Below are 25,092 nucleotides of genomic sequence, written 5' to 3' on the forward strand. Positions count from 1 at the left end.
TAAACCAGTGTTACGATCTGTGGCAAGGGCTCAGTAAAACTTGCATGCCCTAACAAGACACCGAAATCAGGTCTAAGAAACTAACTTCTTCAAAGCAAGGATGTTTTTCTTGAAAAAAAACTATGTAGGAACAATCATGGCACTATTCTTAAGCAGTTTTGCTGCATATTTTGTTTTAAAACAATCCTCCTCCTATACTATTGGTAGGAAAGTAAATAGGTACAATCACTAGGGAGAACAGAATGAAGGTTCCTTAAAAACTAAAAATAGAACTGCCATACCATCCAGTAATTCCACTTCTGAGTGTTTATCCAGAGAAAACCATAATTTGAAAAGATACATTCAATGTCCATCGCAACAGTATTTACAATAGCCCAGACATGGAAGCAACCTAGATGTCCATCAGCAGACGAACAGGTAAAGATGTGGTACATATACAGAACGGAATATCACTCAACCATGAAAAAGAACGAAGGAATACCATTTACTGCAACGTGGATAGATCTAGAGATTATCATACTAACTGAAGTCAGGCAGAGAAAGACAAATATCATATGATATCACTTATATGTGAATTCTAAATTATACAAATAATTTATGTATAAAAGAGAAGCAGACTCACAGACTTTAGAAACAGACTTATAGTTTCCAAACGGGAACCATATGCGGAAGGGATAAATTAGAAATTTGGGATTAACACACACATCCTACTATACACAAAACAGATAATCAACAAGGCCCTACTGTATAGCACAGGGAACTCTATTCAATATTCTGTAATAAACTATATGGAAAAAGAATCTGAAAAAGAATGGGTATATATATAACAATCATTTTGCTGTATACCTGAAACTAACACAATATTATAACTTAACTATATTCTAATTTAAATAAAAATCAAATTAAAAAAAATAAGAAATAATTTCTAAAAGGAAAAAAAAAATCCTGCATGTCTTACCAAAACGGGTGGGGTTGAGAAATCAAAGACTTCTTACAACTAAAGTGAAAGTCGCTCAGTCGTGTCGGACTCTTTGCGACCCCATGGACGATACAGTCCATGGAATCTCCAGGCCAGAATACTGGAGTGGGTAGCCATTCCCTTCTCCAAGGGATCTTCCAACCCAGGGATCGAACACAGGTCTCCTGCATTGCAGGTGGATTTTTTACTAGTTGAGCCACTAGGGAAGCCCTCTTACAACTAAAAGAGAATCCCAAATCACCATTACTGTTGAACTTTAAAACCCAGGGCATTTCAGTGATACAGTTAACATCAGACAAAATCTGATTTCTCTCCAGCTATAAGTCCTTAATTCAGTCTGGTTTTTAAATGCACAACCTATTTTTTTGTTTGTTTGTTTCATTTATCATAAGAAAAAAATGATTAGACCTTCAAGCACAGTCAGTTCTAGATAATCTGTATACACAGGCCACCAGCAGGCAAATGGTTTGAAACCAGATGATCTAAGTATCTTTTTGTTTTTCCTCTAGTTCACAACTTTATGCTCACATTCTATATGGGAACATAGGGTGATTTTAGATACACAAAAAAACAATAACCAAAAAAATCTTTGCCTAGGGAAAAAATCTGGAAAACTATCTTTGGGTGGAGAATGGACCCTTTTAAAAACGTCTGTTTCTGTGCATTTTGTATATGAACATATTCTATCTGTAAAATGGGTACAAATAAAGGTATGTCTGTCACGCTTGCCAAGAACGACATGGCCAAAAATGATAAATGACTCACGCTGTCAACAAAAGCATCTTCGGTCAACAAAAGCTCCTGCTATACCTCAAGTACCAGGAACCCAACTTGCAACAATGAGCAGACACTGCCTCCCTCCCAGCCAACCACTCCCCTCATCATCTCTCCTGACTCCCTGCCAGCTCTCATTTGGCTGGATGATTTAAAATGAGCAATCTTCCTATCTCTCTGGGCCTTAGTGTTTTCATCTACAAAATAGAACAATGAAACTGGATGACTATTTCTGACCCGATGGTTGCCCCTAAATAAGTTCCCCAAAACCAATGACCTAATGCCAACTCAAATAAAGAAATGAGGCAAAGTATGTCTGTATAAGGACATGCTGACATGGAATCAGTATTAAAAAGACTGACTCTGAGACACAACCCGGCAGAAGGCATTTCACAAACTCCTCGAAAAGGAAACAAACAGGTGGGAAAACAATCAACCTTCCCAGTGATCAGAAACATAAAGTAATGAGATGCAATTAATTCCATCTTAAAAATGTCCAACACATTACTGGTGGTGGCGTCAACCATTTCAGGACCTTCTGGTAAGTTGATAGTCCTTTCCAAAACTAGCTTTTGATTCTTAACTCTAGGGAAAACAATTCTAAATGCCTGATTAAGTCTAGCAAAAAATTGGAAATAAAACTACAGCGGGATAAGTTATTTACCATGTGATTCCACCCATTTTCTCCATGAAGTACGAGGTTCTTGCATATTCAAGAGAGAATATGCAAATAGGAAGGGAATTTACCCATGTCTGGACTGCCAGGGGTGTGCTGTGTTTGGAGGTCTGTGGATACACATTTAAAGCGAGTCCTGTAGGCACAGTCTCAATGTTTCTTAGAAGCAGTGAGTTGCTCTGACACAGACGTAAGATGGAGTAACCAGAAAGTGGGGCGATCAGATTTGAAGTTTTGCCAGAAGAGAATCGAGATGGAAGAGAAGAAGAAGGGGATGGGGATGATCGGGATGGTGCTCATAGAGGGGGCTCCTGCAGGATGAGGGGCTGGGACGAGGCAGCACTGAGTCGAGAAGGAAAAGCAAGGAGGCAGCTTGCTGTTGTGCATCTGGGAAGGTCAACATCGGAGGAGGAAACACAGGCAGGCAAGACTTGGCAGAGGTGAAGGAACCAGCCACCCACCAAGATGAGAAACGTTGAGATGGGAGGCATGCCACGTGCAAAGCCAGCACTGACAGGAAGGAACGTGGAGAGCTTCTGGTTACTAACAGGCCAGCGGGGGCAGGGCGGGCTGCGGAGGTGTACAAGAGCTTATCCACGGGTGCAAACACAACAAACATTTAAGGAGCACTTGCTGTGTATGCCCCAGGGACGCTCCTCTGGGCTCTGGGGACACAGCACGGAAGAGGTGAGCCTAAGAGTCCCACCCTTCAAGATGCCGATCAGCAAATAAGAGATGTTTACTCAGTTCAGTTCAGTCACTCAGTTGTGTCTGACTCTTTGTGACCCCATGGACTGCAACACGCCAGGCCTCCCTGTCCATCACCAACTCCTGGAGTTTACTCAGACTCATGTCTATGGAGTCGGTGATGCCATCCGACCATCTCATCCTCTGTCGTCCCCTTCTCCTCCTGCCTTCAATCTTTCCCAGCATCAGAGTCTTTTCCAATGAGTCAGTTATTCGCATAAGGTGGCCAAAGTATTGGAGTTTTGGCTTCAAAATCAGTCCTTCCAATGAACACCCAGAACTGATCTCCTTTAGGATGGACTGGTTGGATCTCCTTGCAGTCCAAGGGACTCTCAAGAGTCTTCTCTAACACCACAGTTCAAAAGCATCAATTCTTTGGTGCTCAGCTTTCTTTATGGTCCAACCCTCACATCCATACATGACCACTGGAAAAACATGGCTTTGACTAGATGGGCCTTTGTTGGCAAAGTAATGTCTCTGCTTTTTAATATGCTCTCTAGGTTGGTCATACTAGAACCCCACTATATGTGCCAGACAGAAAGATGAAGCAAGGTCAGGACTGGGGAGAGGGGTATTCAATTAGGTAGCGTGGCCAGAGACGGAGATGACATCCGAGCAAAGACCAAGCGATGTGAGAAGCAAGCCATGCAGAAGAAAGGTCCATGCAAAGAGAGCAGTCAGAGGCCAAGGGTCACGGCAGGACCTCGTGGGGTGTGTTCCAGGAGGACAGGGGAGGCAGCTGGTGCGAACTGTTATGGTCCTCTGGAGGCTACCATGTACGCCCTCCCCACTCTCTGAGCTGAAGCATCCACAGGGTCCGGGTGATGGGCGGCCTCAGAGAGGGAGAACGCCCGGACAGAGAAGTGCACGGATCCGATACACATGCTCACAGCGGAACCGTGGGTCTACCTGTGAGCAAGCTGGTTCTTTAGGAGACTGGTTTGTGTCTGTGATCACAACGCAATACTTGGGAAGCATGCATTTCTGAAGTCAGCTGTTAATTTCAGAGTAGATGTTCATCTCGACTCTGCTTTATTGCTATTGCACTAAATTCCAGTTAGATTTGGAATGACCTTACAGAAAGGCAGTTCCTTGCGAAGCAGGCTTTCCGAGTATTCCGTCGTTCTATAGCACAGTAGCCTTGCAACGTTAAGCGCACATGTCACAATCAATCGCCCTTCCAGAGGCCTGCTGTCCAAAGCTCATTAGGCTGAGCTTCTGGGTCAGCCAACCTCCACGAGGATATTAGAACGCACACAACCTCCTCCTCTCCGGGATACAAGGCTATTTACTGCCAACCAGGTTGGGAGACAGCCTTCATCTCCGTCAATAAACATGTCATACTGAGTCAGTGATCCCGTCAATTACATTATTAAAATATTAAATATTTTCAAATAATTGGACAAGGACTTACAGATTCCTGTCCTGTGTTTGACAATGTCAAACACAAAAGAAATTAGGTCACCCCCACCTTTTGGTCCACAGCGCTGACTCCAAAATTTCCTCCTGAAGAATTACCAAACAGAAGCCCGTCTCTCTTTCAAGCTGCTTCCTGTGAACGGGTCACCCCTCTCCTGGAAGGGCTGCAGAGACTTCTCTCACCTAAGCCACTGCCCTGGGGTCTTCTCCAACCTTTTTCTTCTAGTTTTAAAATTATTTAGGTATTTTTTAAAATCCTACTCAAGAAGAACTTGGCTTTTAGGATTCTATTGTTTAATTTCTTAAATTTATTTTTATACAATTTTTAAAGGTTCTGTTCCATTTACGGTTATGACAACATATTGGCTCTGTTTCCTGTGTTGCACAATGCACGGCTGAGCCCATCTTACACCTAATGGTTTGTACCTCCCATCCCCCCACCATTTTACAGCCCCTCCCCTCTCTCCCCACCGGTAACTAGTTTACTCTCTGACTCTGGAAGTCTGCTTCTGTTTCATGATATTCACTAGTTTGTTGAGTTTTTTTTTTGAGATTCCACATATAAGTGATATCATACATTATTTGTCTCTCTCTGTCTGAGTTACTGCACTTACACAATGCCCTCCAGGTCCATCCATGTGGTTGAAAATGACCAAATTTCATTTTTCTTCATGGCTAAGTGATACTCCATTGTGTGTGTGCATGTGTGTGTATACCACATCTTCTTTATCCACTCATCTGTTGATGAAGGATCTCCAATATGCCAGGCACTGTTAGCATCAGTAGCTCTATAACCTAAGACAGCAAACTATTAAAAGGCAGTGCTAAACATGCAATAGGAAAAGTGCACAAAATACAAAGACACAGAAATAATACAAACCAAATGATGAGAGGAGCGTGACCAGATTTCCAGAACAGGTATCACATGAAGACAGTTTTAAAGAAACAGAAGGAGTTTGCCGGAAGGCCAGGGGAGGGAAGGAGGCAACAGAATGAGGTGTCTGATCTCCAGGGGGAGAGGTCCTCAAGGTCAAGCAGGAGGTGTAGGAAACAAAAAAACAGGTAGAAAAGGAATTATTCATGAAAGCCCCTCAAGTCTTGTTTCAAGCAAGCAGTGAGTTTTTCTTTAAAGCACTGATGCAGAAGGCAGCTCCATACTACGTAATGCAACTGCACCGCTGTAGGAAGAAACATTTGTACTGCTTAAGCCACTTCTCTGTCTTTTTCTTACTCTTCAACACGTAAAGCTGAATCTTCATGAATTCAAGGCAAGGATGGTGTGAGTGTACAAATGGACGGTGGAGATTCTGGAGCTAAACCCCACTTTGCAGCTGAGCAGAGGACCCAGACATCAATCCCGCCCTCAGAGAACACGGCTGTGGCTCAGCCATCACCATGAAGGCACACCCCTGCCCTCGGGCCTCTGCAAACACCAGTCCACTCGTCCAGACGGGTTTGCTAGAGCTGTTGTAACAAAGCACTGCAATGGAGGCTTCCCCAGTGGTCTAGTGGTTACGAATCCACCTGCTGGTGCAGGGGACACAGATTTGATCCCTGGCCTGGGAAGATCCCACGTGCCGGGAGGCACCTGAGCCTGTGCTCCGCAACAAGAGAAGCCCCCTCAGTGAGATGCCCACGCGCCAGAACTAGAGAGCAGCCCCCGCTCGCCACAACTAGAGACAGCCCGCGTGCAGAAACAAAGATGAGTTCGTTTTATCTTTGTATCTTTATCCAGTGCAGCCAAAAATGAATTTTAAAATAGTGTTTTAAAAAAAGGACCACAATAGAGTGGCTTAACCAGCAGAAATTTATTGTCCCACGCTTCTGGGGGCTGGAAGTCTGAAATCAGGGTGTCAAGGCACTCCCTGAGAAGATGCTCAGGGCAGACCAGTTCTAGATCTCACCTAGCTCTGGTACTTCCTTTGCCTGTGGCACCGTGACTCGTCTTCACGTGGCATCCTCCCTGGGTCTGGATATGTCCCCAGCTTTTCCTTTTCACAAGGACACTGGTCCCAGGGGATGAGGAGCCCACACTACTCCAGGAGAACCCTACCCCCAAACAAGGTCACATTCTGGGGTACTGGGGGTCAGGACCTCAATGTACTAACTGTGGGAGGGACAATGCAACCCATAACCCTGGGTTTGCTTTCAAGTTTCTTTCTGCCTCTCCATATATAATAAGTAACTAAATATTAAGAAATGTGTGATTAAAACATTACACAAACTGAGGAAATATGAACATGAAAAGAATGAGCTTTGAAAACTAAGTCTAATGTTCTATAAAGACTTAGTAAAGGCCAGTTCATTGGATGAAATACATGTGAGTAAACTGTAAAAGTCTGCGGAGGAAAAACCAGACTGAAAATCGAGAGCTCTGAACTCTGTTTTGCTCCGCGTCAAAGAAATCAAAACAAAGAACCAAAAATTATGGAGGATGCGTCGTGGACGCTGTTTACATCGGAGACACTAATTGATGCTGAGCTGTAAGCAATGAACTCATAATTTAAAAATGTACGCCTTGACCCTACATCAGAAGATTGGTGAATGAACATTTTAGGTTCCTTACTTTAGAAGAGTTTTTATTTTAGGCAACACAACTTACAGGAACAGACGAGAAGAGATGTCTGCCATAAAATGTTCAGTGAACAATTCAAGTTACAGAATACGCAAAGAAATCTGTGTTTTTTCTGAAGAGTTCCAATGTACTTGAGAGCCTGTTTACAAACCATTTTGAAAGGACTGGATGGGTTATGAATGAGTGAATATAGATGGTGACCATCTGTGCTGCTAACATCATCAAAAGGAGAGATAACCAGATGTCAACACCATCTATAAACTGTTCTTTCTCCCAAAACAAATCTGCATCTGAGCTCTACAGGTCTTAGTTTATACGAGACGTAGATGACAGAGAAACATGTAAAGAACACCGTGAAGATGGAATCGGCAAAATTCAGCCCATGGGAAATACTACTAGAACAGTAACTAAGTTCTTCAACAAATGAATTGCAAGACAGGGGGAAAGACACGGCCGGGCATTGTGCAAGGTAAAAACGGACAGAGAGAGACACGTTAACAACTGCAGTGTGCTGGCATCATCGGGATCCCAGTTCAAACAAACAGCTCTAAAAACTGCATTTATGAGACAATCAAGAAATCTGAACATTTCCTGGATATTTTATTATACCGAAGATCTACTGCTGACTTTCTACACTATAACAGCATGAAGTCTTTATTTTTAAAGAACTACACTGAAATATTTACAGAGGAAATTATAGGAAAACTGGAATTTGTTGCCAAATGAAGGGAGTGAGGATTGGGTAGATGCAGAAATAAGACTGGTCATGGGTTGAGTTGCAGAATCTAGGGTGATGGGTGATGAGGGCCTTTCTACTTGCGTACGTATTTGAAATTCTCCATATTTAAAAAAAAAATAAGGATTGAGTTGGTTTACTGACTTTGGAAAACTGTTTGGTAGTATTAGTAAAGGTGAAAAAAAATGTTTACCCTGTGGCCCAGCAATTCATTCATATATGAATTCATCCCAATTCATATATATTATGTGAATATATTATGTGAATATATAATCACAAAAGACACATACAGGAATCTTCATTGCAGCACTATGTATTAAGGCCCTGCTATGGACTGAGTCACCCCAAATTCATAGACTGAATCCCTAACCCTGAGTATGCAGGAGTTTGGAAGTGAGGTCTGTGGGAGGTGATCCGCTTAGACGAAGTTATGAGGATGGGCTCATGGGGGGATTAATGTCCTCGCAAGAAAAGGAAGAGACAAGGGACTTCCCTTGGTGGTCTGCTGGCCAAGCCTCCAAGCTCTCAATTCAGGCGGCTCAGGTTCGCGCCTTGGCTGGGGAACCAGATGCCATAACAAAGAGTCCGCCTGCAGCACTAAAAACGATCCTGCCTGCCACGATGAACACAGACGACCCCGCGTGCCGTGACCAAGACCTGGTGCAGCAAAATAAATTAATTTATTATAAAAAAAGAAAGAGAGGGACAGACCAGAACCTTCTCTCTCTCCACCAAATGAGGACACAGCAAGGAGGCTGCTGCTGCCACCAGATCACTTTAGCCATGTCTGAATCTTTGCGACCCCTGATTTAGCAGGTGGAGCCCAAGCATGGCTTACAAACTCCCAGGTCAGGCTGATGTTTTTGGTCTGAAGGCCACACCTCGAGTAGCACTGAGCTAGGCCACCAGTGTCCACGTGAACATGAGAATTCCCAAGAACAGCCTCAATGGGCTGGGCACACCCCACCCCACCCCATGGCCTCCTTCCTGCAGCTCGGGCTGGGGTGACAGGTTTACTGAGTAATGCCCACCTTCCACCGTCTATCAAACCCCATGCAGGCACGTCGGCCAACATTCCAGAGCCAGTCTGCCATCTGCCCATAAGCTCCTCCCCAAGCTAGGAACCTGACAACCTCCCAGGTATGGAGGGCTCTGGGCTCTCTGCTCTCTGGGCCCCGTCCTTCCAGCCCCTGTCTCATATCCCATCATTCCGGCCTCTCTGCTTGTGCACCAGGAGTGCTCCACTCTGCTCTCTGAGCTCCTCCACACCCACACAGCTCAGCCCAAACACTATTCCTCCAGGAAGTCTTCTACAATGGCTCACCAGCACGAGTCCCTCCTCCGGAAGTCATGGGCACTGTTCATGCTTGGCAGTCAGCAGGGACCAGCCTTCCAGCCTTGCAGCTGACTGCTGAGGCAGAGGCTGCTGGCTCAACGTCAGCCTTTTGAGAGCAAGGAGATACAGGCAGCACCATCTCTCCAAAGAGCACCAGGTGCCTAGCTCACTGCTGATCTGTTGTTGTTCACTCGCTCAGTCGTGTCCGACTCTTTGCAAACCCACCGACTGCAGCACGCCAGGCTTCCCTGTCCTTCACCATCTCCCGGAGCTTGCTCAAACTCATGTCCATTGAGTCGGTGATGCCATCCAACCATCTCCTCCTCTGTCGTCCCCTTCTCCTCCTGCCTTCAATCTTTCCCAGCATCAGAGTCTTTTCCAACGAGTCATGCATGCCCAAGGTCACACAGCTCGTCAACACAGGAGCCAGAATTCAAACCCAGCCAGTGGCTCTAGAGTGCAGACTCTTCACCACCACTCAAATGTCAGGCTCAGGACTTTGCTGGTGGTCCAGGGGTTAAGACTCCACACTTCCAAGGCAGGAGCTGCAGGTTCAATCCCTGATCCGGGAGCTAAAATCCCCACAAGCTGTGTAATGTGGCCAAAAAGGCAACAGCAACAAAACCTGTCGGGCTCATCTCTGAATCTAGACTCCAGCCCAGCAGAGGGGACACGACAGGCTGACCTGGGGCCACCCCTCCTGTAACATCTCTCTGCTTTTGCCCCAGCACTTCCAGATCATGGTGGACAGCTGCTTCTCTAGGGTGTCTATCTTAGAACTTCTCTCCCACTCCATGGACAAGTGATGTCTCCCACCATGTGGGTCTCATCCCACAGCTGCTGGGGTGAAAGGGCCTCTCTTTATTGACATTCTATGGCTCAGATGGTAAAGAATCCGCCTGAAATGCAGGAGACCCGAGTTCGCTCCTGGGTGGGGAAGATTCCCTGGAGGAGGGCATGGCAACCCACTCCAGTATTCTTGCCTGGAGAATCCCATGGACGGAGGAGCCTGGGGGGGCTACAGTCCACGGGGTTGCAAACAGCTGGACACGACTGAGCGGCTAACACTACATACTTAATCTCTCATTTCCTGCGTGTACCTGAAGGCCTTGAAGAGGACATCATCGCTGAAGACCAGGAAGCTCGCCTTCTCATGTCTTCCATGGGACTGGCACACACTTCGTGGACAAGCTTATGGGAAGACAGTCAACAGAGGCCTTGCTTTTCAAGTCCATAGTATGAAAGCTGTACTAAGAGACCCATCAGATGGATCAGTGGAGTGCCCGTTACACACACTCTCCAGACCCGCCTCCTTCCAGGAAGCCCATGGAGGAGACATGCGCTCACAGTGCCCTGGGTCAGCCCCTGGCGTGGTCCCTGAGCCATTGGCGTGTGTGACCTTGGAGCAGTCCTTCAACCTCCCTCCCTGGGTCTCCCTTTCCTTATTAGCAAAACACAAGCGGCAACTATGAGCCTGGACATCCAACCCAGCAGCCCTGGCTCTGCCACTGGCTCGCTGTGAGACCCTGGTCAACTAGCTAGCTCTCGGGACCTCAGCTTCCTCTTCTGAATAAATGAGGTTAACAGTCCCCAGCTCACAGATTGCTGAGCTGTTCAAATCCCCAGAAGCAGGCCCATCGTGGCTGTTGGCTGTTGTCACTGTTAGGATGCAAAGCGATGGTAGACTGCCCAGCACAGTGAGTGACACCGGGGAGAGAGGATCGATTCATGTCATCATTTCCCTCCACGACCTTATTTACGGCCGGGCGCACTGCCAACACGCATCCGCGTGATTTGAAGGAGACAGTGCTGGCTCTGTCTGATAAAGGGGGAACACGCAGGTGCTGGATATAATACAGCGCCCTGACTCTAGGGGACGTTGGCACAGACACACCTATTGGGCCATCTGCCCGACCACTCCTTTCCTGAAAACCAGCTTCCCTGCCTGTGATGCCTTGGGGCTGTGATGGCTCTCAGCGCCAGGCCCATGTGTGGTGTGACTGTGGGCACGGGTACCCCCATGGGCCCATGGTTGGCGACTGACCCCAGGCAGCACCGGGATCGAGACTTAAAAAGAGACAGAAAGAGAGAGTGTCCAGCGATTCTCTAGGAAGCTGGCCTGAAACCGATGAGGCTGGCAGCCTGGAGTGCCACCATGAGGACTGAGGGGATGGGGGAACCCAGAGGTGAGGATGAGAAGGAGAAGGAAGGAAGAGGCCACGGGCAGGGAGGAGCCGAGGAAGGGGGCGGGCAGAGTCCCTGCTGACTGAATCTGTCCCCAGCCCCTCAAGTGTTACGAAGTAACCCGGAGTTCCGATGATTAAACCCCCTCTGGAAAAACAAAATTTTTTAACTGAAGTATTCACTACAGATTTTCAATGCTGTGTTAGTTTCTGATGTACAGCACAGTGATTCGGAATACACAGATATAAAGACATATATGTATTCTTTTTCATGTTCTTTTCCATCTTGGTTTATTATGAGATACTGAACACGGTCCCCTGAGTTATGCACTAAGATACTATTGTTGATAAATCCCTTTCTGGACCGCCTTTACGAATAGGTTTTTATCACCTACAACAGACAGACTCGCGGTGCTCAGTCTGATGGCACCAAAGTCCTCGGACACCAAGCTCAGCGCCTCCCTCTACTCCACTCCCACCACTTACGCAAGTCCACCCCACACCACCCCTCCCGGGAGCAAATCGGATGAGCCTAAAAGGCTGCTGGAAGTTGGTCGTGTGTGTGTGTGGGCTCAGTCGCTCAGTCGTGTCTGACTCTTTATGACCCCATGGACTGTAGCCCTCCAGGCTCCTCTGTCCATGTGATTCTCCAGGCAAGAATACTGGAGTGGGTTGCCATGCCCTCCTCCAGAGGATCTTCCCGACCCAGAGATCGAACCCGAGTCTCTTATGTCTCCTGCATTGGCAGGTGGGTTCTTTACCACGAGCGCCACCTGGGAAAGGCCTAGAAATAGGTCACTCATCCTCAAATCTAATTTTAAAACGTACCAAAACAGAGTAGACAATAATTTTATGAAAATAAAAGCAGAGGAGGGTTTTTGGTTTGCTCCATTAGAAAGGCTCTGACGTGGGTCAGGATTTCTGCCAAGTTCATCACGGGCACAAGAAACTGGAAGGCCCCTGCTCCCCATCCACACCAGATAATCTCCTGCAGTACCCGCTGCCAGTGGACAAGTCACTACTTTTCACTGTGACTCGCAATCAGTTTAAAAGCGCTATTATTAAAATAAAAGGGAGGGACTTCTCTGGTGTTACGGCAGTTATAACTCTGCGCTTCCAGTGCAGAGGGCATGGGTTCAGTCCCTGGTTGGTGAAGTAAGATCCTGTGTGCGGCATAGCCTGGCCAAAATAAAATGGAAAAAAATTACCCACCAAGTAAGCTGTAGAATACGGCAGAAATAACTAGTCCTGGAGACACGGGGTTCTCAACCTGCCCCTGGCTAGTTGTATGCTTTGAACCTGTAATCTCATCCTGACTTAGTTTTCCAATCTGTAAAAGGGGCTGTAAGAAATAGAAATAAGATCACCATCCACGTCTCAAAGTTGGTGGGGGATTCAAACAAGCTGCCATGGTGCACAGTATGCCTTCCAGCAGACCCTGGGGATAGCAGGGGGGGAAAAAAACAGAGAAAAACAAGCACCCATGAGATGCAGACACTTTGTGGGAGTAGAGACTACTTCGTAAACCAGCGCTGCATCCAAGTCGTGGCTTCTAGACCAGCTCTGCTGCTGTGGGGCCTGCTGGGGAGACACAGCTCAACCACCTTCAAAAGTAACGGAACTGCTTCTCACAAGGCATCGCCACGGAGAATGTTCCTAAGGGAAGAGCAGCAAGGACATTTTAAAGATCCCTCCTGGAGACACCTTTTCTTTCCTGTATTCTTCCCAACAATAATTCTGGCAACAAGTTTGGTCAATGCTTCCTCACAAATAACAATATGAAAGTCAATGTGTTAGTTGCTGAGTCATGTCCCACTCTTTGCAACCCCATGGACTGTAGCCTGCCGGGCTCCTCTGTCCATGGACTTCTCCAGGCAAGAATGCCAGAGTGAGTTGCCATTCCCTTCTCCAAGAGATCTTCCCCACTCAGGGATTGAACCTGGTCTCCCGTATCGTGGGCGGATTCTTGACCGTCTGAGCCACAAGAGAAGCCCTAAATAACAATATGATGGAGGATTTTTCTCTGTGTCTCTCAGGCATGGTTTTAAACATAGGCTTTACATGCGTCTTCTCATTTAAGTCTCACAGACAAAAGCTATAGAGTCACACTACATTTATGAGAACAGAGGCTCTGAAAATTGTTAGCCCAACAGGCAACAGGCAAGACCTAGGACTTAAACCAAATTCCCTGCACGTAAAGGAAAGCTGCCTCGGTCTGCCCCATCACCTTCCCAGGTTAGTTCATCACCCTCCCTGTGAGCTACCCTACCAGCTGCAGTCGGATTCTTTTCCCAAAACCCAAGTCCACTTCGAGGCTGGTTCACAGCACCCAGAAAGTGCACCACAGAAGGCTCGGCTTTCAACAACACTTGCCAAGTGAATGCAACCTTTGCTTATGCTGCCTTAGCTTCCTGACCCCTACAAAGCTCCCCAGGCTGCCAGTCAGGGTCCTCCAGCTCTAGCTCCCCAACCCTGGCCGACTTACCCCATGAATGCACACACCTCATGGTCCACCATGAACCGCTGTCTCCTCCACTCTCTGGACATGCTGTTTTCTCTGCCTGGCACGATCTTTCCCCATCTCCCCATCCCCACATCCCCCACATACACATTCTGCCATCAACACCCTTTATAGGTTAATAAACAGACTAACAATTCCTCCCTAATATAAGTCATCACTCGCTTCTTCATGGCCCAAGCCCAGGACACTACATCTCTCCTGCAGCTTCAGATCAGGGCAGAGTTTGTGAAACACCCAGACCAAGTTCTAGAGCACATTCTGCCGAGCTGTATGCTTACCTGCTTGTCTTCCTGGTCTAATCTAAGCTAAACCCTTCTTCTATGCAGGAACAGGCCTGTGTCTCAAGCCCCACCTGCACAGGAACTCTCCATCTTGTATTTACCAGGATACAGCCTGTGCTTCTCTTTGCTGTTGTTCAGTCACTCAGTCATATCCCACTCTTTGCGACCCCATGGACTGCAGCATGCCAAGTTTTCCAGTCCTTCACCATCTTCTGGAGCTTGCTTAAACTCATGTCCATTGAGTCGGTGATGCCATCCAACCATCTCATCCTCTGTCATCCCCTTCTCCTCCTGCCTTCAGTCTTTCCCAACATCAGGTTCTTTTCCAATGAGTCGGTTCTTCCCATCAGGTGGCCAAAGTACTGCAGCTTCAGCTTCAGCATCAGTCCTTCCAATGAAGACTCAGGGTTGATTTTCTTTAGGATTGACTGGTTTGACCTCCTTGCAGTTTAAGTGACTCTCAAAAGTCTTCTCCAACACCACACTTTGAAAGCATCAATTGTTTGGTACTCAGCCTTCTTTATGGTACAATTCTCACAACCATACATGACTACTGGAAAAACCATAGCCTTGACTAGACGGACCTTTATTGGCAAAGTAATATCTCTGCTTTTGAATATGCTATCTAAGTTGGTCATAACTTTCCTTCCAAGGAGTAAGCATCTTTTAATTTCATGGCTGCAATCACCATCTGCAGTGATTTTGGAGCCCCCCAAAATAAAGTCTGACACTGTTTCCACTGTTTCCCCATCTATTTCCCATGAAGTGATGGGACCGGATGCCATGATCTTAGTTTTCTGAATGTTGAGCTTTAAGCCAACTTTTTCATTCTCCTCTTTCACTTTCATCAAGAGGCTCTTTAGTTCCTCTTCACTTTCTGCCATGGTGGTGTCATTTGCATATCTGAGGTTATTGATATTTCTCCTGGCAATCTTGATTCCAGCTTGTGCTTCTTCCAGCCCAGCGTTTCTCATGATGTACTCTGCATAGAAGTTAAATAAGCAGGGTGACAATATACAGCCTTGACGGACTCCTTTTCCTATTTGGAACCAGTCTGTTGTTCCATGGCCAGTTCTAACTGTTGCTTCCTGACCTGTATACAGATTTCTCAAGAGGCAGGTCAGGTGGTCTGGTATTCCCATCTCTTTTAGAATTTCCCACAGTTTATTGTGATCCATACAGTCAAAGGCTTTGGCATAGTTAATAAAGGAGAAATAGATGTTTTTCTGGAACTCTCTTGCTTTTTCGATGATCCAGCGGATGTTGGCAATTTGATATCTGGTTCCTCTGCCTTTTCTAAAACCAGCTTGAGCATCAGGAAGTTCACGGTTTACATATTGCTGAAGCCTGGCTTGGAGAATTTTGAGCATAACTTTACTAGCGTGTGAGATGAGTGCAATTGGGTGGTGGTTTGAGCATTCTTTGCCAATTCTTTGGGATTGGAATGAAAACTGACCTTTTCCAGTCCTGTCGCCACTGCTGAGTTTTCCAAATTTGCTGGCATATTGAGTGCAGCATTTTCACAGCATCATCTTTCAGGATTTGAAATAGCTCAACTGGAATCCCATCACCTCCACTAGCTTTGTTCGTAGTGATGCTTTCTAAGGCCCACTTGACTTCACATTCCAGGATGTCTGGCTCTAGGTCAGTGATCACACCATCGTGATTATCTGGGTCGTGAAGGTCTTTTTTGTACAGTTCTTCTGTGTATTCTTGCCACCTCTTCTTAATATCTTCTGCTTCTGTTAGGTCCATACCATTTCTGTCCTTTATCGAGCCCATCTTTGCATGAAATGTTCCCTTGGGATCTCTAATTTTCTTGAAGAGATCTCTAGTCTTTCCCATTCTGTTGTTTTCCTCTATTTCTTTGCATTGATTGCTGAGGAAGGCTTTCTTATCTCTCCTTGCTATTCCTTGGAACTCTGCATTCAGATGCCTGTATCTTTCCTTTTCTCCTTTGCTCTTCGCTTCTCTTTTCACAGCTATTTGTAAGGCCTCCCCAGACAGCCATTTTGCTTTTTGCATTTCTTTTCCATGGGGATGGTCTTGATCCCTGTCTTCTGTACAATGTCATGAACCTCCATCCATAGTTCATCAGGCACTCCGTCTGTCAGATCTAGTCCCTTAAATCTATTTCTCACTTCCACTGTATAATCATAAGAAATTTGATCTAGGTCATACCTGAATGGTCTAGTGGTTTTCCCTACTTTCTTCAATTTCAGTCTGAATTTGGCAATAAGGAGTTCATGGTCTGAGCCACAGTCAGCTCCTGGTCTTGTTTTTGCTGACTGTACAGAGCTTCTCCATCTTTGGCTGCAAAGAATACAATCAATCTGATTTCGGTGTTGACATCTGGTGATGTCCATACGTGGAGTCTTCTCTTGTGTTGTTGGAAGACGGTGTTGCTATGACCAGTGCATTTTCTTGGCAGAACTCTATTAGCCTTTGCCCTGCTTCATTCTGTATTCCAAGGCCAAATTTGCCTGCTACTCCAGGTGTTTCTTGACTTCCTACTTTTGCATTCCAGTCCCCTATAATGAAAAGGACATCTTTTTTGGGTGTTAGTTCTAAAAGGTCTTGTAGGTCTTCATAGAACCATTCAACTTCAGCTTCTTCAGCGTTACTGGTTGGGGCATAGACTTGGATTACTGTGATACTGAATGGTTTGCCTTGGAAATGAACAGAAATCATTCTGTGATTTTTGAGATTGCATCCAAGTAGTGCATTTCGGACTCTTTTGTTGACCATGATGGCTACTCCATTTCTTCTAAAAGGGATTCCTGCCCACAGTAGTAGATATAATGGTAACCTGAGTTAAATTCACCCATTCCAGTTCCTTTTAGTTCTCTGATTCCTAGAATGTCGACGTTCACTCTTGCCATCCCATTTAACCACTTCCAATTTGCCTTGATTCATGGACCTGACATTCCAGGTTCCTATGCAATATTGCTCTTTACAGCATCGGACCTTGCTTCTGTCACCAGTCACATCCACAATTGGGTATTGTTTTTGCTTTGGCTCCATCCCTTCATTCTTTCTGGAGTTATTTCTCCACTGATCTCCAGTAGCATATTGGGCACCTACCGACCTGGGGAGTTCCTCTTTCAGTATCCTATCATTTTGCCTTTTCATACGGTTCATGGGGTTCTCAAGGCAAGATACTGAAGTGGTTTGCCATTCCCTTCTCCAGTGGACCACATTCTGTGCTTCTCTTTAGAGAGTTCCAAATGCAAAACTGGGTATTCCATTTTGGTTGAACACGGATGTAAACTTGGAAAACCACCCAGATCCTATGGCACAAGAAGAGGGAGCTGGGTTCCAGGGCCCTCCCTTCCTCTTCTGCCCCTGCACTGGGATTGTGCCCCCAAAACACTTCTACTCCCTCACATGAAAGAACAGACCTGTGGGATATGATCCTCTGTGAAGATGTTACTCCACAGACGACTCATCCTGAAGTTACCCGTTTTGATTAATGTATTAAGTCATTAATACATAAAAATCCACCTCTCTCTCTCTCTGCATGTTAAATTATGAAGACATCAGCCTTCATTCTGGGGCTCATGAAATGCACTGGCCCCAAAGATCACCACAACACCATTCACCACAGTGAAGACAGGAAAGCAAGCTAAGTGTTCATCAACAGATACCAAAGATGTGGTGCATATATATAATGGAATAATCAACAGATGAGTGGATACTGAAGATGTGATGCATATATACAGTGGAATATTACTCAGCCATAAAAAAGGATGAAATAATGCCACTTGCAGCAGGATGGACCTGGAGATCATCACACTAAGTGAAGTAAGACAGAGAGAAACAAATATCACATGATACCATTTACATGTAGAATCTAAAACAAAACAACACAAACGAACTTATTTACAAAACAGAAATAGACCCACAGACACAGAAAACAAACCCATGGCTACTTAGGGGAATGGCAGGGAGGGATCACTTGGGAGGATGTGATGACTATTGTATATAAAACAGATAACAACAAAGACCCACTTAAAGCACAGGGAACTAGGGAAAAGAATCTGAAAAGAATACGTATATAAATACACACACACACACACACACACAAAACTGAATCAGTGTGACGAACCCCGGAAACTAACACACACTGTAAATCAGCTATACTTCCATTTTTAAAAAGAGGCACGTGAAAAAGGGGAAAAACCCAGAAAGCCACGCTTGTGCCCTAGTGTCCTTTATATTCCAAAGCACCTAATCAGCACTTTGAAGCTACTGTGTAAGTTAGTAACTGAGTGGAAGGGTATAAGTAAGGAAGTGGTGGAAGAAAGCCAACACTTGCAAGCATCAGCTGCTAAATTCAGTTATGATACCCTCTAAGCAGCCTGACAAGCTTTTCGAAAGGGGCAGTGTCAGTCTGCTCTGATCTACTTCTGGGAACTTCTTTCTCCAAAGTAATAAGTATTGATGAAGGTCAAGGGACAAGGAAGGCTAACATCCTAAGATTACATTAGGATTTAAATTCCACACTAATCATGTTTTTGGAGGTGAAAACCCTTGAAGGCACTGGAAATAAGACACCTTTTAACCTGATCATTCGAACGAAGACCTTCAAAAATGCTGTTTTCCCTAGTGAAACTAGTGTGAGGAAGTCTTCCTATGAAACCCAGGGGGAGAAAAATAGCCATATGGAAAGAGATTACAGGATTAGCTGATTACGTGATCCGCCTCCGAATGACACAAGGGGGCTGCACAATCTTTTTAAAGAAGTCGTTGCAAATTCATATCAAACAACTGAATTCTAGGTTTTCTACATAAAAAAGAAGCCAAGACTAAAGTCACTCGTAGGCACTTGTGCTTGCTTGCACGTGTGCTCAGTCATGTCCAGCTCTCTGTGACCCCCCTGGACTGCAGCCCACCGGGCTCCTCCCTCCATGGGATTCTCCAGGCAAGAACACTGGAGCGGGCTGCCATTTCCCTCTCCGGGGGATCTTCCTGACGCAGGGATCGAACCTGGGCCCCTGCACTTTCTGGTGCATCCTTTACCACTGAACCGCCGGATATTTACTGGTCAAACACTTTGTTCAGGTTTTTGCATAAGATGTTACAGAAAAACTCCAACTAACTTTTTGGTCAACCGTGTATTTATTCAATTATATTTACATCAAGTCTAAAGATAAAAGAAGAAATATCTGTTGAGAAGCGTGAACCTCTGTTCACTATGAATAAATAAACTCAGTGTGTCTTCTGCTTTTGCCCTTCAGACTTCCAGGTTGAGTCTTCTAGGCAGTGATGTAAACAGTAACCAGTGCTTGCCCAGGACTCTCTTCTACGACGGAAGGGCTCAGAGTGATTCACTCCACTGATTCGCTATTTAAACTAAAAAAAATTTGAGAACTACACTTCAGACTGTTTCAACTGCTTAATCTGAGACAAATACATGTAAAAAATTCTATGTAAATGCATATTAAGAAAATCTATAAACTGCCCATAATATAAACAGGTGCTGCTGCTGCTAAGTCACTTCAGTCATGTCCGACTCTGTGTGACCCCATAGACAGCAGCCCACCAGGCTCCCCCACCCCTGGGATTCTCCAGGCAAGAACACTGGAGTGGGTAGCCATTTCCTTCTCCAATGCATGAAAGTGAAAAGTGAAAGTGAAGTTGCTCAGTCGTGTCCGACTCTGAGCGACCCCATGGACTGCTGCCTACCAGGCTCCTCCACCCATGGGATTTTCCAGGCAAGAGTACTGGAGTGGGGTGCCATTGCCTTCTCCGAAACAGGTGCTAAAGTTCGCTAAATACATTCTCTCTCCTCTCTCTCTCTCACAGATAATCTTCTTATGAACAATGGCTGACCATCTTAGGATGAAGATCAAGACTACCACAAATTTTATAACACTTAATAATCAATGACAGTATGCAAATCTTCATAGTTAAAAGAACAAGCCTAAGCTAGATCTAACATTAAATCAATAAAAATTTAGGCTGCCAAACCCTGACAGCAGACACTTCCCATAGACCACTTACATTTTCATAATCCTGTTCCTGAAAACACACACCCCAAAGATTTCCCAGGACAGACTGGCCCCAGTGCTAAGGCCAGACAGTGGCACATACCCAGAGCAGCTGCACGAGGCCAGCAGAGCTCCCTCCAGTCCTCAGACTCAGACTCTTAGAACTGAAGCAAACACGTTACCCAGGTAACAGGTTTGGTTCACCAGACCTGGCCCGAAGCAGTGTCAAAACCGCGTATCGTGGTAGGTGGAGAGTTAAATTTGTAACTTTCAGTGTGCATGGGTGGTCATTATTAACTTCTCATTTGATGGCAGGGACTTCGCATTTTTACCCTACCTTTTACCTTTGGTAGGAACTTGAGGATAATTCAGTTCTCTAACCAACACAAACAAAAAAGGCAGGGACAGAGGATAAAGAATGGGAAGAACAACATGGCAACACAGTTCAGTTTCATTTTCTTACCATCACATTCCTGACAACCTATTTCACTTGATTTTCTTAACTTCCATCTAAATGCTTTCTGCTCCTGTGCAATTCAATCACTCAGAATCTCATACTTGACCACATAGAATATATCCTCCTCCGATCATGCTGTCATTAACAACACTAATGCGTGTGTGCCCAAGAGTGGTGTTAGGAGACAAATTCTACCTTTTCCCACCCTCAGGACTTACCTTCAGGGAAAGCATTGGGCTGCACAATTTGGACAAAGAAGCGTACAATCTGAAAGAAGAAGCCAGCGAGACCAGGATCATAAGAGTCGCTGGTCTGATAGGAGGTTGGAGGCAACTGGAATTCCAAACCATCAGGACGGTACCCGGATGACGACAGCTCCTCTGACAGGGTGTCCTCACAGAGTCCCAGCAGCAGGAGGAAGCCAAGGAGCAGGGCCATGGCTAGCAAGATGCCCCAAACATGAGGTGGTGCTGGAGGCCGCCCACGTCAGGGTGTTCTGGAAGCCTTGGGGACGGCGGGAGCGTGTTCCTGTGCAGAAGTGTCGTGAGGGTTGAGCCTACGGTGTGCTCAGTTTCCTGGCCAGGCTGGCAGGCAGCGAAGGGCAGCAGAGAAAGTTCTCCGGCAGGCAGGGGAGGGGGACTCAGTCCATCAAAGCAGCATCCCTGGCAGGGAGAGAAGGGACGGGGGGTCACTAATGCCTGCAGCCTGCCTGCACCCGCAGCTCGCCTGGTGGAGAGGCTGCCAGGCTTTAGAGTAAGCGCTCAGCCTAATCCGCTGCTGGGGAAGAAACACAGAGCCTGCTCCAAGCGTGGGGGCAGGAAAGCTACAAGGTCCCCCGCCAGGAGCCAGACCCAGGAACACCAGGCAGTGGAGTGACTGTGCGGTCTCAGAAGCTGACACTTAACCACATCTGAAAACATTCTACATGCCCACAGGTAGGAACTCACTTAAGGCATTATCCCATTTTACAGATGAGGAAACTGACTCAGAGAATCTCAGTGACTTGCCAAAGGCAACGGCTGACTAACAGTGGGCCAGAAGTCACACCCAGTAGGTGGCTTTCATGGCCTAAGCCTGGACTCTCCCAACTCTGAGACACCCTCCCTGCAAGAGCCCTCCGTCTCAGAGAGGCAGAGCCCCCCAGCAATAGATAAGGTCCTCATTTTTCCTCCAGTTTTGGGCTGCTCTCCCCATCTCTGCAGATATGTCTTACTTTGTCTTTTATTTTACTAATGTGCTTGGTGATCTGGCTCCATGGTAAAGAATCCGCCTTCAATGAAAGAGACCTGGGTGGGGAAGATCCCCTGGAGGAAGAAATGGCAACCCAATCCAGTATTCTTGCCGGGAAATCCCACGGACAGAGGAGCCTGGCGGGCTACAGTCCATGGGGTCACAAAGAGTCCGGCGACTAAACAACAAACAGCAACAACCCCCTTCCTGGAGATGTGTTTCACTCCATCTTTCATCTCACTAATACGCTCACTGATCTAACTTTATCTCTTCACTCCCCTCAACCCAAACTGGAAGAGCGTGGCCTCAAGGGCAAGGACCAAACTCTTTAAGGCCGGGTGACCTGGTGTCTGTCTTTCTAGCACGCTCACCAGGTCGCCCTGATGGGAGTCCCCGTCTCAAGGCACCCCCTGGGCGACTCGGGGTCCAGGAGATGAGAGGCTGAGCAGCAGGAGACCCCCACCCTCCCCTGGGGAAGGGGAGAAAGATCAGGAACCGAAATCAGCTCCCAACCCAGCATCCAGTGGGGGTGGCATGGACCCCGTGCTCCTGGAGTTTCTCTCCCCAGAGCTGAGCATAAGGTGGGCGCACAGGCAGAGCTCAGTGTGACCTGCGGAGCAGGCAACCACACAATCCAGACCAAGAGCTTGGCTTGTGCCAAGGCACTGGGCGAGAGGACTTGAAAGAGAACTAACTTCCCAGGGCAGCTGATGCGCTGCCTGTCCTTTCTCCTCTGGGGTCAGGAGCACCCTGACTTTATTTTGTGTATTACACTCACTAACTTTCAAAATAAGGATGGGGTTCTCCAGAAACACATAGGGATTCCCTGGTGGCTCAGACGGTAAAGCATCTGTCCACAATGCAGGAGACCCAGGTTTGATCTCTGGGTTCAGGAAGATCCTCTTGAGAAGGAAATGTCAACCCATTCCAGTATTCTGGCCTAGAGAATTCCATGGATGGAGAAGCCTGGTGGGCTACAGTCCATGGGGTTGCAAAGAGTCAGACACAACTGAGCGACTTCACTTTCTTTCACTTTCTCCAGAAACACACACAAGATGAAGGAATAGACCACCAGGAAATGGACACATTTGTACAAGAGGCCAGACAACCCCCTGTCTATATTCCACCAAGTTAAAGAAAGCCCCAGACCAGAGGCAGGAGGTAATGAGCCATCGGAGTGAAGACGTTCATTCACATGGGGCCCCCTTAGTACCGCCTCATCTTCTAAGCCCCATCCCACTCCAGTCCCGTCCGCACAGACCTGCCAATGGAAGGACCCTCGACTCTCCCCTTATCAAACCACGGGCTGTCCGGCTCCTCAGAGGTGCCCAGTGCCACCCTCACGGACCCCAGGCTTCCGGGTCCACCTCACCCACGGACACAGACACACAGGGATCCCAGTCAGTGTTTCTAAAGGACGATCCCTGCCAACAGCCTGTGCTGGGGCTCGGAAGCGCTTGAGCATTTCACGGTTTCCACCACGAATCAGCACCCTGCTCCGTCTCCAAATCTCTCCCAGAGAGAAAAGAGAAGAAGAAGAAGACACAGCAAGGCAGCCTCTGCCAAGCCCGTCTGCACCTCTGCGGGGCTGAACGGGGCAGGAGGAAGATACGACGGAGGGGCGTGTGGTTATTCAGATAGGACCATGCTCCTGTGGGCAGGCAGGCGGACATGCACGCACATTACACGTACAACTCAGGCATGCACACTGACACACAACTCACATAGACACAACACACACGCGACAGAGCAGGTGCATACACTCCACAGGTGGACGTGCACACACCGCACACACGTCTTGTTTTCTGCTAGAGGACACGCAGGAGCACAGCAGCTGGAAGGATTAAAGGCTCAGCTGCTAAGAAAGGCTGACTTCCCGGTAATGCCACCAAGGCTCCTCTGGGGACAGAGAGAAACAGCGAGGGGAGACGGCAGGAGGCCCATGGGAGAGCTGTGAATAAACAGACTCCAGCCATCCTCAGGGAAGAGCGGGCTGGAGAGATCCCTCAGGGAAGGCAAAGATGGGGCGTCCACTGGGTCAGGGCAGCACCCGAGCGGCGCATGCATCCTGCTCCCGAGTGGAGGTCCCTCTTAACTTCTGGAGCCACTTCTAAGAACATTTCGAAACCTCATTACTTATAAAACACTATAGACTACAGATAAAAGTCAAGGTGACCAGAAGAAGTTTTCATCTCAGTTCGAATTGCTGTGCTTTCAAGGTCTGGGTACTTTGGCACACTCGGTAGCAAGAGCCACTGAGAGCCACCAGGGAACTGCCCGCACAAACCCAGGATGGCTCCAGACCCAAGAGCCACATCAGCGTGAAACTGGGTCTTTGTTTCAAATGAGATTATCAGACTGCATTTCTGGATATGTGGCCCATTAATCTGCATTTTTAGTACCCTCATTTGGTGACTGGTGCTTAGACAATGAAGGCTTGAGAACCAACACCGTTCCTGACTAATCCATGCCACTTTCCAAAGACACCTCCCTCCTCCCAAAAACAACCGCAGAACAACAGGCGTGAAGCAAAACCTCCCCAGACATCTTTCTTTGATTGCACTGAGGTGACCTAGCCCAGTAGCTTTGTGGGGCCCCTGACTTCCCCATCTTGGTGCCCTTGGAGCCTGGCACATAGTAGGCACTCAGTAAGGATGTGTGCATGCTAAGTCACTAAGTCCTGTCTGACTCTTTGGGATCCCATAGACTGCAGTCTGCCAGGCTCCTCTGTCCATGGGGTTTTCTAGGCAAGAATACTAGGGCATGTTGCCATGCCCTCCTCCAGGGGATCTTTCTGACCTAAGGATCTAGCCCATATCTCTTGCGTCTCCTGCATTGACCACTGGTGCCACCTGGGAAGGAGCCCCTGGTGGCTCAGATGGTAAAGAGTCTGCCTGCAGTGCAGGAGACCTGGGTTCAATCCTTGGGTCAGGAAGATCCCCTAGAGAAGGAAATGGCAACCCACCCCAGCCACCTGGGAAGCTACTGAGGTACCCAAACTGAGCCCAGGCTCAGTCAATCAGAGGCTCACTTCTGGGCTTGTGCATAAGACACAGGGCGGCAGAGGCAGTTTCTACTTCAGTGATGGCAACATGCGAGCAGCCACAGTCAGAGCCTCATGGCAGCCATGGCCATACGCCCATCAGGAATCCTGCTGCAAGCCCCAAGTCCACTCCTCTGGGCTC

General features: G+C 47.1%; 1 protein-coding gene across 1 annotated transcript in view; it reads right to left on the reverse strand.

Moving 5' to 3' along the window:
• The window catches only part of PROM1 (prominin 1), a 151,431-nt gene that overhangs the window by 93,404 nt on the left and 32,935 nt on the right, over window positions 1-25,092 (reverse strand). Inside the window, exon 4 of the mRNA XM_010857372.1 lies at window positions 20,896-21,339. Within this exon, the coding sequence (XP_010855674.1) occupies window positions 20,896-21,115 (220 nt within the window). The 5' untranslated portion in view covers window positions 21,116-21,339. The remainder of the gene's footprint in view (window positions 1-20,895; window positions 21,340-25,092) is intronic.

The sequence above is a fragment of the Bison bison genome, unplaced genomic scaffold, assembly GCF_000754665.1.
Source record: "Bison bison bison isolate TAMUID 2011002044 unplaced genomic scaffold, Bison_UMD1.0 scf7180017864379, whole genome shotgun sequence".
Classification (NCBI taxonomy): domain Eukaryota; kingdom Metazoa; phylum Chordata; class Mammalia; order Artiodactyla; family Bovidae; genus Bison; species Bison bison.